The sequence below is a fragment of the Pseudorca crassidens genome, chromosome 14, assembly GCF_039906515.1.
Source record: "Pseudorca crassidens isolate mPseCra1 chromosome 14, mPseCra1.hap1, whole genome shotgun sequence".
Taxonomy (NCBI): Eukaryota; Metazoa; Chordata; class Mammalia; order Artiodactyla; family Delphinidae; genus Pseudorca; species Pseudorca crassidens.
The window spans coordinates 74,073,007-74,086,856 of NC_090309.1; the positions used below are offsets into that span (position 1 = coordinate 74,073,007).

A 13,850-nucleotide genomic window follows, 5' to 3' on the forward strand; every position below is an offset into this window, starting at 1 on the left:
GGGGAATCTAGCTAGGTCACCGGAAGGCGGGGCTGTGAACACTTTCTAGGCCCACACCATCCCCGGCCCTCATCTGGTGCTGAATATACACCACAGGGGCTGGAAGAGCACACCCCACCAGCGGCCCCCTCTTTACTCCCCCCCTGTGTGTGGGCTCAGGCCCGCGATAGAGGATGGTTCACGCCGTCTGATGATGTTACAGGTGTGGCTCTGTAAGGGCCTGCAGGCCCAGCACCAACAGGGGCGCAGCAGGGACCTGCCTCTACCACCTACATCTTCTTGATCATAGGGACTCAGATGCTTAACAGCGATCAGATGTGCCGACGCCTGGCAGCTTCCAGGAGGTGGATCCCAGCTCCGTGCTAAGCCCTAAACCAGGGAGCAGCCCTGGCTGGGCCAGTTACCTTTTTACACAGAACAACACCTTTTCCTAGGTGCATGCCTGACATTGACAAGTAAGCAAGACCTTTGCTCAGTCCCAGGAGGCCCCCTGGGATGCGGCAGTGGGATGGGGTGGGGAGAGGGAAGCCCACCCAGTGCCTCAGGCTTTGGTACAGCCTTAGGAGCAGCCGGGACACCTAGTGCCCAGTGTGTCAGAGTTGGCGGCATATAAACTGGGAGTGAGTTTTTCTTTAAAGGGGGAGGGAGCTTAACCAAAACAATTCAAACAAACAAACAAAAATCAATTTAGTCAATTTTTTTTTAAAAAAAGATCTTAAAGCAAGAGTTTACCAAAATGTAGATGTAATTTTCTATAATTTTGTCATTTAAAACTAGTGTTGATTTCCCAAACAAAGGCAGTCAGGGGCACAAACAGATTGGGAATTAAACCCATCAGAGATCTAGACATGGCTTTGGTGGTGTTGGGACGCTTGACAAGGCCTGGAAGTTGCTCGAAGGGATAAAGATAGAGAGCAGGCTGGACGAGCGTGGCTGGCTGGAGTCCTTGCTCTGCTAAGACTCTGCTTTGCAGGTGTCCCCACCCCCCAACTCTGCCATCTCAAGTGGTTGTAAGTAGGGAGGCTGAGAAGTCATGCCCGAGATCCACATCTCCTAGACCATCTACTCCCCTTTCAAAGGAGGCCTGGATGCCCAGCAGGGCAGACCACCTGTTAAGTATCCTCTTGCCCGCACCCAGATCCAGGGCTCGCTGGCCCCCCTCTCCATTCAGCGGGAGGAGAGGCCCAGCTGACCGGACCTGGAGGGGATAGACAAGCCTGGGGCAGATAAGCCCCACCAGCCTCAGCTTCCCACTCCCTTCCTCATCCCAGCTGGCCAGATCCCTCAGACAGTTGTCAGGAGTGAGGCTGGTGTGCTGGAGCCCTTTGCACTGACCCTCCGGCCGGCGCCCAACCTAAAACCACATCCTGGTGTCCTCCTTCCCCTGGCTCTGTTCTCGAGGATCTGCCTTGGTGCTCCCCTGAATGAAAACTGCCCTGGGCTGGGGGAAGGGGGGTTAAACGAAGGCCAAGGCCAGAGGTGCTCTTTGTTGGGGCCTCATAGAGCCACCCATGGGACCTCACAGAACCAACATTCAGCTGGCTCAGGATGGTCTGGGCGTGGCTCCTGGGCCTTACCTCATGCCCCTGAGCTGCTCTCACCCCACGGCACGGCAGTAGATGTTTTCCGGAGTGGGGACGGGGAACACAGACAGCTCATGTTCTGACTGTCCTCGTTAGTGGAAATGGAGAAGGCCCCCAAAGGGACTGTTCTAAGGGAGCCCTAAGAGGAGCAGAGGATGCCGGCTCATTCTGCATGTGGCCTGGCCTTGGGTCGGAGGGGAGAATGGCCCAGGGCTCGGGCTGAAGGCGGAAGGCCCTGGACTTTGCAGGCTCTCCCCTCCCCTCCGCTTCCTACGCACTCACATTCCCCCGCCTTCCTTGTCCTGCCCTCCACCTTCCCCTCTGCCTCCTTGGGCTGAGGCCAGGCTGCCTTTGGCAGGGAGCCTGGACTGAAACCATGAGAGACTGCTGGGGAGCATGGAAGCCAGGAACCAGACTCCTGTCCGCGCTGTGGTAGTGACCGTACAGGGAAGCACAGATGCGGGCACGCAGGAGCGTGTGGGCAGCAGGACTTACCTTTGGGGTGCCCAGGATCGGTGAACTCATACTTCCCCACGCCAATGGTCCGTAGCATCTGCAGCCCGTGGGCCGAGTCTGACGTGGGGGGCCCATTGGTGGTAGGGGCACCGCTGGGGAGAGTGGCAGACGGCTGGGCCGGCGGCGGTGGAGGCAGCAGGGGCCCTGCCATGTGGCCATTGCCCACAGTGGTGGGTCCTGGGCGGGCCACCTGCCCGACGCCGGGCAGCGTGGAAACAGCCAGGGGTTGCGGGCTGGCGTACAGGGCCTGGGCGGGCATGTTGACCACCACGCTGCTCAGTGGCTGAGAGGGCGGCTGTGGGAGTGAGTAGTGGCCTGGCATCAGCGGGAGCTGGGGCCCCACGTGGGGAGGCAGTGAAGGGGTCACCCCAATGACCGGTGCCTGGACGTTCACAGCCGGGCTGAAGGTGGGAGGCTGGGCCACTCCGTAGGAGTGTGCGATCAGGGCAGACTGGCTTCCGGCGGCCACTGTGGTCACCCACGGCCCTGTGCCTGCAAGGGAGATGGAAGAAATGTCACCCGCCAGTTACATCTTCACTCAATAAACACCGACTGCCCCCGGCCCTGGGCCGAGTGCCGGCGTCACAGAGGTGAACAAGAGGCCTGTGTCCGGGAGCTCACGGACTAAGAATCCGTGGTTACAGTGGCACAAAATAAGTGCTTTAGGAGTAGATAAACATGGCTTTGGGGTCTCAGAGGGGGGACCATAACCTGCCAGGGAGAGGCTGAGAAGCAGCAAAGTAGAGAGGAGAAAGTAGAGACCTTCCAAGAGACCTGGATTCACATCTTAGCTCTGCCACTTACTACCTAAGAGCCCTAGGCAGGTCGCTTATCATCTCTGAGACTCATTCTTTCTTTCTGTCAAATGGAACTAGCAACACCCACCTCATAGGTCTCCCGGGAAGAACTGAATGATGAAGATGTATTTGACAAAAACTCCCCAAATTAGCAGAATGTCTGGCATGCGTTACATGTTCCATAGATGTGGGTGTTTTTCCTTCCTTTCTGGAGAATCACTGTCTGAGAAAGGTGGGGAGAAATCTGGATTGTGAAGATAGTAGGTGTTTGCTGGGCAAAAGGAGAGGGCCAGAGCCTGGAGCCCTGCAAAGGTTCTGTGGCGCAGGAAGGGAGAGCCAGGGGTGGGGGCAGTGGGGGCGGCTGGCAGGAGCTGCTCTCACGGCCTTGCTGGGGGGCCAGGGTTTGTCCTAAGCAACCTCTGCATGGCTAGCCGTGGGGGAAACAAGGGAAGTCCATTTTGGCTGAACAAAGGGGTCAGTCACACCTCCTGAGGCCCCAGTTTAAGATGCAAAGCCAGCTGTGCCCAGATGAGGCAGAGCAGGGCCCTCTGAGCTCAGCTGCCATGGAGGTGACCCGAGTGGGCTTGTGAGTGAAGCTGGAAGATGCTGTGACCGGGAAGGTCAATCTGGGTCACCTCTGATGAATAAGTCTGGGTCTAGGACTCTGTCTTCTGAAGGCCACCTTGGTTGTCATGACGCCCGGAGTGGCGGCATAGTCCGAGGAAGGAGAGTGGGAAGCAAGGGGTACTCAGGGCCACCATCTCCAGAGGCTAGAAGGTGGGGCTTGGAGCTCTCTCACAGAAGTACAATTTCGAGGCAGGGCAGGAGCCAGGATGGTGGGGTGACTCCCTAACCACCAGTGGGTACTGTCTCTGAGGAGTTGTCCAAAGGGGGAGCCACTCGGCATGGGGGTGGAGAGCCAGGCTTGGCTTGGCATGTTAGTCCCGGGTCTGCCCTCACTAGCTGAGTGAACTTAGGGCAAAGCCTTCCCCGAGTAGTTTCCTCATCTGCAGTGGGACAATAATGCCAACTTCGTAGTGTTGCTGTGAGCAGTGAGATGACACACAGAACAAGGGACATAATAGATGTGCAACAAATAGTTTTGATTTCGATTATGAGAGAGGCTGGAGCAAACTAGAGGCCTACAAACGTCAGTGAAGCAGTGCCAGGAAAATCATAGAACTGGCTGCTAAGGGGGATCGTCCCCAAGCCTGGAGAATGGGAGGCAGCGTCAGTGTGAGCTAGCCCGGTGTCTTAAGCACAAGGCATGAGGCCATCTGAAGCTCAGTCCTCGGCAGGACTGGCCAGGGAGCCTGGAAAAATGCATTAGAACTTCAGAGTACAGCTGGCGAGCTCTCATATAGAGAGCTAGGGCCACAGAGGTGATTGCTTCGTGAGCCAGGGAATGGCCCAGGGGATAAAGGAGACATAAAGGGAGGTCTCTAGTGATATGCTCACCATTTTTTATCAATGATTTGGATGACAATATGGAAGACGTATGACCCAGTCTGCAGGAGACATCATATTGGGAAGGTTGGGTAAAGGTCAGTAATAAAAGCAGGCATCTAAAAGATGCTGAGTCATACAGGAAGATATTGACAAGGTCTTGCCCTTGGGTCCCCACACCCAGCTGCTTGAGCCAGATTGTGAGGAGATGGACAAGGGTCAGAGTAGCCACCTTGACAGTCTTGGGGTTTTACTGTTGAGACAGCATGCGATGTGGCTGCCAGCAGAGCAGAAGTGATGTGAGGCTGCAATGATCAAGGTAGAGGGGCTGAATGAAGGAGGTGCTACAGACCACTCGTGGGTTCTTTGTTTTGGGTTCTGGGCACTGAAGGATGCAGAAAGAGGAACAATTCCCAAGAAGGTAAAGGGACTGGAAGCCATGGGCTTGAGGGTATGGCTGAAGTCTTGGGGTGTTTGTCCTGCAGAAGACTTGGAGAGGGGATGAGCAGGGGTCTTCAGATATCTGTAGGGCTGTGGTGTGGATGGCCAAGCCCATGTGTTCTGTGTATCCCAAGGGGAGGTCTGGGATCCAAGGGAGATAGCAGGGAAGGTTTTTGTTATGGTCAGAGCCGTGTAAGAAGGCCTCCGGTGCTGTAGAAGGTGGTAAACCCCCAGTCCCCGGGGCGGGGGAGCTTCTCAGTTCTCACGTAACTGTTGGCAAGGCAAGACCTCCCTGGAATGGGTGATTTTGGAAATTTATGAATCAGAGTACTGAGGTTTAGGAATGACTAACTATTCAAAATAACTCGAAGCAGATTCAGAGTCACTCCTATAATGTCACTCTCACTCCCTTGTCCTTCCCAATATTTTCTTGAGAAAGGGGTAGAGACACAGCTACTGCCCAGGGAATTACACACAGTCACGCCCCACTGCCCCACCCCCGTCCCCTTGCCCCCAGTGCAGCCTGAGTTCTGGGCTGCTGCAGACCGTGGGTCAGGACCTGCTGAGGAGCTGGGGCACCCAGGAGGTCTCAGACACTCTCACCCTCTCCTCCAGCTCCCGGTGCGGGTGGCTCTGTCTGCCCTGGAGTACACACCTGGATTGTCGCTCTCCCTCATCTGTTTGGAGGGCGGCTCATCGGTGTCCCAAGGCGTGGACTGATTGATGGGCGTCTGCCCCCACCGGATGCTGGTCGTGAGTCCCTGGGACTGACTGTCTGCTTTGGAGATGCCGGGGGCCTGGGGAGAAGCAGAGCAGGAGTGTGAGCACAGCCTGGCAATGGTCCTGCCCTGGCACCCATCCCCCGCAGTACTCCTGCTGCCTGAGCCACGGGGCCAGAGGCAGAGGTCTGGCCCTGCACCCAGTACCACGGGATAATCGCAGGGTTTTGGTGCAGTAGCAGCAGCCGTGGCCTCGGCTAGACTCCCGCCTCCAGGGACACCCAACCTAACCCAGTGCCTCCTCCACCACCCACTCTACCTGAGCCATCAAAACGGAACGAGCGCTCTGTGCTATGAGAAATGACATCACCCCAGGCCTTGGGTCATTAATAAGCTACAACAATATGTGCGGGCATGTGCTGAGCACCAACTGTATACTCAGCCCAGGCCCAGTACCACCATGTGCCCAGCCCTTTGACCAGCGAGACGATGGCTCTCCAAAGCATTACCGTCAGGCCCCATCCTGCTTCTACACCAGCCTCCGAGGCCCCAGACTTCCCACTCCACAGAGGAGACGTGGGAGGGGGTGGACTGGGGCCCCTGGGAGGACAGCACAGGTCCTGATGCAGGGCTGGAAGGCAGGGAGCATCTTCACTGGGACCTTTGGCTCCGCCCTGCAGGAAGAAGGCAGGCTCTCTGCTCCAGGATCTCACTTGTTAGTTTAGGTACTCAATGAGAAAACAAACCTCAGGGCGAAAACAAACATTAGGACAGCACTGGTCTCCCTGAGCTACCACTTTACCATGGAATATTATATAGGCAATAAAAATCATGTTTACTGGGCTTCCCTGGTGGCACAGTGGTTAAGAATCCACCTGCCAATGCAGACGACACGGGTTCGAGCCCTGGTCTGGGAAGATCCCACATCATGCGGAGCAGCTAAGCCCGTGCGCCACAACTACTGAGCCTGTGCGCCTAGAGCCCGTGAGCCACAACTACCGAGCCTGTGCGCCTAGAGCCCGTGAGTCACAACCACCGAGCCTGTGCGCCTAGAGCCCGTGAGCCACAACTACCGAGCCTGTGCGCCTAGAGCCCGTGAGCCACAACTACCGAGCCTGTGCGCCTAGAGCCCGTGAGCCACAACTACCGAGCCTGTGCGCCTAGAGCCCGTGAGCCACAACTACCGAGCCTGTGCGCCTAGAGCCCGTGAGCCACAACTACCGAGCCTGTGCGCCTAGAGCCCGTGAGCCACAACTACCGAGCCTGTGCGCCTAGAGCCCGTGAGCCACAACTACCGAGCCTGTGCGCCTAGAGCCCGTGAGCCACAACTACCGAGCCTGTGCGCCTAGAGCCCGTGAGCCACAACTACCGAGCCTGTGCGCCTAGAGCCCGTGAGCCACAACTACTGAGCCTGTGTGCCTAGAGCCCGTGCTCCGCAACAAGGGAAGCCACCGCAATGAGAAGCCCGTGCACAGCAAAGAAGAGTAACCCCCGCTCACCGCAACTAGAGAAAAACCTGCGCGCAGCAACGAAGACCCAATGCAGCCAAAAGTAAAATAAATTAAAAAAAAAAAGTCTTTGGAGATTACGACTCGTTTAAAGAAAAAAATCATGTTTACTAAGAATTCCTGATGAGGTGGCAAAATGCTTACGCTATAATGTTAAACGAGAAGAGCAGGACATCAAATGACACGCATATAAACTTATCATGTAAAATGGTATGTGCAGAAAGGAAAAATCCCAAAATATTGGCAGGAATGTCATTCTTGGGTGAAGGGATTAAGGGAAACTTTTATTCTTTTTGTCTATACTTCTCTGTATTTGCCTAATTTTCTACTGTGGCCATTACCATTATTTATAACATTATAATATTTATAATAAGCAAAAAAAAAAAAAAAAAAATCCCCAAAACACATTGGAGGGCCTGGTACTGGGATAACTGGGTTGTGAGGGGGTGAGAGTCTCAAGAGAGATGGTTCCGGGAGCAGTGACCACAGCTTGCAGGAGTGTAGCCAGAGCCCAGCCAGGTTTGGGGACAGTCACAGAAGGGCAAAGGAGCCTCCAGGGTCATCTGCAGGCCTCTCTCAGGTGAGGCCACTGTGCTCTTGCCTCCTATTGGAAGCTAAGTCAGTGACCCAGCTGGTGGGGGGCAGCACCCCTTTCTGGGCATCTCTGAGCAGCGGGACTCTCCTTACCAGGCTGGCTGAAGAGTACTGGCAGGTGGGAAGGGGTTTGGACTTACTGGGGCTTTGATGCCTTACGCAGATGACAAACAGTGCCTGCATCAGGGCCTGCTGGGAGAAGCGGGAGCGCATCCTATTAGCACCATAAGCTGCGCTGAGCTAATTGCATTAGGCTGTACTTTATCTCCGGCCTGCATTTCAGATGCTTCACTTCTGTGAACAGTGCAGGAAACAAAGGAAAAGAGTGAATCTCCTGAGGAAAGAACAATTCTGCGGACAAGCTTCCTTATCAGAGGCCTCTGCCCCACTTCTGTCTGTGGGACAGATGAGACAGGGTAGGCGGGGAGGTTGGGGATCTAGCCACACTCACCAATAGTCTTAGGGAACTTAGGAAACAGAAGCGTGGCTTGTACAGCGTTCTCTAAACAGACAGCCTTCCAGGGTGCCCTGCCTGCAGCCCCCTCTGTATTCCCAGGCTTTTGGGGAGCTGGTGGGTCAGAGGTGCAGAGGTTGCTTTTCCCACAATAAGAGGCATCCGGGGGGAAAGAAGCCAGTGTGATGTCCCATTCGGGGCCCTGTTTTGGGGTGAAGTTTGAATGGGGAGACCCCGGTCTCCTTACCCCTTCTGCCAGTAGGGGGTGCTGCAGCCCCCTCTCTGCAGCCTGGAATTCCCGGAGGCCTCCTAGGCCAGAGGCAGGTTTGGTTTTCCGGGTCCTCCTGCAGTTGCCCTTTGTCCTGGCTGAATCAGCACCCAGGCCTGGTAACCTGACAGGGTGGGGAAGGGCTCCGGGAACTTGGAGGCCCTGGGCCTGGTCCTTAGAGCAGCCGCTGCCGCCAGAAGGGGTGGTCGGGGTCTCCTGCTTGAGAGCAGGTAATCGGACTCTAAAACTTCAGACGTTCGGGGTTTTGCCCTAAAATTGGGGGAGTTTCTGAACTTGAAAAACTGCACACTTTTCCTCAGGCCCTTGATTCTAAAACACTCCTGCCAGCTCGCTCACTTGTGCCTTTGCTGGTCAGGGGGTTTGCTCTTCAGTAAACTGGGCCCCCTGGGCTGGGGACGGGCAGTCACTGAGACTCAGCCCTGCCCTCGAGGGGCTGCTCCCAGCTATGAGTCACACTCCAGAAGGAAGCTGGGGGTGCAGGGGGTCCAGGGGGTACTGGGGCGGGCCCAGGGCTCCGGGGTGATTGAGCTGTGGCTACAACAGGCCTGCTGTCTGCCTGTGTCTTTCATGACTATGACAAGCGAGTTCTTATGTACAAGAAAGAGGTTCTGCTGTGAGAAGGAAAGCAGCCTATTTTTTTTTTTTCTTTAGGAAAGGTAAATAAGGACACTCATTCTATTTGGCACTAGCAACTTCTGAAGCTATGAGCAACTTGCGGTTCAGGACTTTTTTTTCATTTTATTGAAAAAAAGAAGTGAACATTCCTTCCTTCACTCCCTCCAGAAAAAACATGGACACGGGTTGCGCGCTTCACCAAGGCGCCTGGATGCCCAGGTGGTGAGGAATGTTGCAGCTGGTGACGTGAGTCAGCTAGGCCTGACCAGAGCCCTGTCCTGCAAACGGGTTCCAGGCCCAAGGTAAACTCGAGGTTCCCAGGTTCTGGAGGCTTCTAGGGGACCGTGTGTGGGTTTGCGCCTCCAGCTTCGAACTTGGCTCCTACTAAGACTTTCCGCCTTGGTTCAGAGTCCCCAGAGGTCCACAATTCCACCAAAGGCTCTCCAGGCCACCCCCCTTTCAGGGGGCTGCCAACTCAAGAATGTACAGACACCAACCAGGAGGACAGCCTGGGCCGGCGGGGAGGAGCCTCCCCTCGCCCCTCCCACTGCCCTCACAGAGGACATCACCGAAGCCACGAAGACATCTGGCCTTTCCCCAGTGTTCCTGGCCTTGCTTCTGCTCCAGTGACATGATGGTGCTCGGCACAGAGAGGCAGCCGAAGAGAGCCCTCTTCCTGCCCGGCGCCTCCGAGTGGCCCTATCTGCCCATCATCGGCCCAAGCAGGCTTCTCTCTGCTTCCCTTTAATGAGATGCTAATGGGATGCATCAGCAGCAGCTTTTAAACCCCAAGCTCTTGTACATTTTCAAAGGTCACATTTTTATGGCGGCTGACAGCATCCTGCTTCTTTCAACGGCTGAAGAACACTAAGGACCCCGATCCTTTATGGATGAAGCTCTCTGTGAGGGGCGCCATGGGCTGAAGCGCCTGCTGGTCGGGGGGCTGGGAAGCTCCACCTGCGACAAGCCCCCGAGGCCCCTGGGTTGTGCTCTATCAGCGTGGGGAGAGCCAGTTACACGTCGCCTACAGAGCGGCACTGGGGACCCTGCTCCACTTAGGGGTTGGCGTGCGGGGCCGCAGACGGTGCACGGTGCGAAGATGCCTGTGCACCCGTGGAGCTGTGACAGCCCGGAAGGGCCGCTTTTGCTAATTTGTCCATCCAAAGGGAGCCCTTTTTTCTACTTTGCACAAGGGTGCCGTATAGACCAGCAGCATCCCAGGTGGTCAGGGAAATTTGAAAGATGATGGGATGGGACTCCCCGGGGCCTTGCCACGCCTCGCTTGTTCTCACCCCTCGCCCTGCACACATGAGGATCACAGCCTCGGAACACTGCCTTTCAGGGCCGGTACTGACCTGTACTGGTGGGTGGGCTCCATGATGGCAGGGACCCGCATGGCAGGACCTGACCCAGCTCCTGCCGGCCTGGTGTAGGTGCCCAGGGAAGGCAAGGTCTCTGAGTTACAGTGTTGGCCAACAGTAGGAGTGTTCATCACTGTTGGTTCACGAGTGCATGAATGCATGGCCTACACTTCAGGAGAGGGAATGATGGGAGTAACAGAACAGAGATGTGGAATCGCGTAGTGCACCTGGGAAGCCTGATACAATGTGTTCCTCTCACTGGGGAGTTGACGTTTCCCGACCGTGGAGGCCTCGTGTGCCGGGACCCCCAACATCATTGCCCTGAATGCTGCTGGAGGCTGCCTGGAGGCCTAATGCCCCAATCCGCTGACCCCTCGCCCAGTGCCTGAGCATAGTCGGAGATGGGGGATGCTGAGGTTGACTCCTGCCTCGATGGGGCTGGTGGAAAAACCAGAACTCAACTTCTTCCACTGTTCACCCAAGGACGTCAGAAGAGAGTGAATCAATGGAGCCTGGAAGTTAGGGAGAGCTGACATTGGACCACAAAAGCTGGGCAGGGTTCAACAAGGCAGATGATTCTGGCCAAGGTCGCTACCAAAGGACCCCACAGCAGCTGGTGCATTTGCAGCCTAGATACAATGGACGGAGCCAGGCTCCACTTCCGGGGCTCACGTGGGCCTCTCCCGGGGGAATGACAGTGCCAGCGTCCGAGTCCTTCTCCTGCCCATGAACCTGCCTCCACAGATTGGAACCTGCAAGTCTTGACACTATTGTCACTCATGTGGTGTGACAGTGTTAGCGGGGACTGCCATCTGCTGAGCATTCCTGAGTACAGCTGCCCCATCCCTCACAGCAGTGAGCCCCTTCTCCCAAGGGATCCCAGAGTCCCCCCCCCCCCACCCCCGGCCCCAGCCCTCACCTCGCTTTAATCGATCAGACAATACTCCCATGCTCACTCTGGGCCAGAAGTACCACTGGACACCAAGGCACACCCCAGCCGGGTGGGGGTTGGGAAATGGCCTGTGATGAAAAGAGAAGCAGCAGCGAGGACAGTAGTGGGAAGCCCGGAGCTGACTACACTCTGAGCTTCACCTGCAGCCTCATTTTATGTCACCGCTTCCCGTGATCCCCACCTAATTTGGGAAAGACAAGCTTTGGTGAGATATCCCCACAACCCCTGGCCCTGGATTCTGAGAGCCCCTTCTGCCGAGGGACTGCTGGTGTGGCCTGAGCCCTGCAGTGGACCTTTGGAAATGTTTTTCCTGACGGCCTAGCACCTTTTTGTTTGTTTTTTTTTTTTTTTTTGCAGTACGCGGGCCCCTCACTGCTGTGGCCTCTCCCGCTGCGGAGCACAGGCTCCGGACGCGCAGGCTCAGCGGCCATGGCTCACGGGCCCCGCCGCTCCGCGGCACGTGGGATCTTCCCGGACCGGGGCACGAACCCGTGTCCCCTGCATCGGCAGGCGGACTCCCAACCACTGCGCCACCAGGGAAGCCCTGCCTGGCACCTTATGAACACCCCCATCTTGCCCCCATCTTGAGGTGGAAGCCAGAATATGTGCTCTGCCAGCTTGCTTCCCTCGCGGCTGGAGCACAGGCATGTGCCCACCTGCTCAGACACACAGGGGTGAGGTTTTGGTCTGGGGGTTGGGCAGTGTGGGGAAGCCAGCAGAGCTCCGAGTCCACGCTCCGCAGAGGCTGGTAGCAGAGGCACACGGATTTGGGAGCACAAGGATGATGCAGGTTCTGGTGTCCTGGGCCCAGCATCAGTGGTGAATGCTCTCATTTCCTTTTTCTTCTTACTCTGAAGCATTCTCAGGGCTCCTCTTGCAGGTTCCCACAGGGCTCCTAGCAGACATGAATGCCCAGGCATCTCTGACCACCAAACCCTGCGTCGCCCTGGGAATCAGCTCCTGGAGGCTGCCAGCTCCAGGACTGAGCATAACTGGGCAGCCTGCTCCCTGAAAAGAGTGGATGTTTCACCTCCTTTTCAGCATCCCTCTTCCTTCAAGGCACTTAGGGGCTTCATGGTGCTCAGGTCCAACTGTGGGGACTGATAGAGGCCAGCTTTTGGTAAACCTATTCAGACTGGGGTGTTGGGAACCTCCCAGGGGCCCTCACACTGCAAAGGTGAAAGCCCAGGAAAGCAATTCTTACTTACAGCAATGGTGTTGTAATGGTGGAAATTCAGGCTGGGAGTAAGGGAGAGAGATTTTGGTGTCTGAGTTTTTTAGATTACAGCTCCGGGGTCTATACCCAGATGTCTGGCTTTCTAGGATTTGCAGGTTATCCATGAGAGCATGGCCTCCAAGATCACACAGGTCGAGCATTGACCACCTCTATGGCAGGGGCCCCCTGACTTGTGTGAGTGCACATAAGAAGATTCCGGGGGGCAGGGTGTTAAGAATTCAGGCTTCAGGACCCCACCTTCAGAGCTTCTGATTCAGTAGGTCTGGGGGGGACCCCAAAATGTGGCTCCTTAACAGGCCTACTAGGTGATGCAGTCTATGGACCTCACTCTGGTGGAGGTAAGGACAGTCTTGACATTCAAGTTCTCAGACCCCTGTGCCCCAGTGTGGGGAGCCTAGGGGCTGAGGCTGCTGGGCAGGTCCCAATCGGGACACACTTTTTGGTCCTGCTCATGTGGCTCATGGGAGCCAGACAGGTGACACCGTCTTCATGGACTCCTGTTCCCAGCGTAGGTTCTAGGGGTCAGTAAAACGTGTTGACAGACACCAAAGCTGTAAGTCTGTGACCTCTGGGAAGAGCAAATGACATTTATGGGTCTCTCAGTTCTCATTTCATGATTGCTACTGAACTACAAACAAGAAAATAATTGCAGTTAAATCCCCACTTGGGGCCGGAGGAGGCTCTCCCGAGCCCCTCTGCCCTCATTAAACAGGCTGCCCTCTCTGGCCCCCTGAACCCAGGCCGCGCCCCCAGCACCCCCTTCGGAGCAGCGCCATAATGCGCTCTGGAGCCCAGTGAAATTTCTAATAATACTAACCAATGATGTGTTAAATTGAGACACTTCTGGCTTGCATTCTGGAAACTGCACGATGGTTTAAAGGACCAGTGCTTACCTTTCTCTTTCAATTTGCTGCTAAATTACTGCTTTCGGAGCAACTTACAGAAAAGTAATTCTTTATTTAAATTTTAATTTCAAACTTGTCATTTTAAATATATATTCAGATTCCAATCATATTATGGAATATGATGATGTCTCTGGAGGGCAAGTGTTCCTGCCAGGAGCTGGGTGGGGGCAGAGGATGTGATGGGAGGAGGGGTAAGGGAGCAGAGAAAGCAGGTCTCCAGGGGGCAGTGTGGCGAGGGCCACCATGTGCTGGGGTGGGAGACAGCACTGCAGAGGCCAGTGGTCAGCCTCTAACCTGGCCCTGCGATTCCAGGCAAATACTTGAAGTTGAAACCACCAAGCACTTCCTGTGCCTCTTTCTCTTACTGAATCACCACGAGGACCCAGCAAAGCCCAGCCATAAATGGATTCAGGCACAGATGAGGTGGGGCTGC

At 55.8% G+C, this 13,850-nt stretch overlaps 1 protein-coding gene across 5 annotated transcripts in view; it reads right to left on the bottom strand.

The window, feature by feature from the left end:
* The window catches only part of KLHL29 (kelch like family member 29), a 309,112-nt gene that overhangs the window by 61,660 nt on the left and 233,602 nt on the right, over window positions 1-13,850 (bottom strand). For all 5 annotated transcript variants that reach the window (XM_067703603.1, XM_067703602.1, XM_067703601.1 and 2 more), the window contains 2 exons: window positions 5,439-5,580; window positions 2,079-2,591 (listed from right to left, as the gene is read on the bottom strand). In XM_067703603.1, coding sequence (XP_067559704.1) covers window positions 2,079-2,591; window positions 5,439-5,580 — 655 coding nt within the window. The remainder of the gene's footprint in view (window positions 1-2,078; window positions 2,592-5,438; window positions 5,581-13,850) is intronic.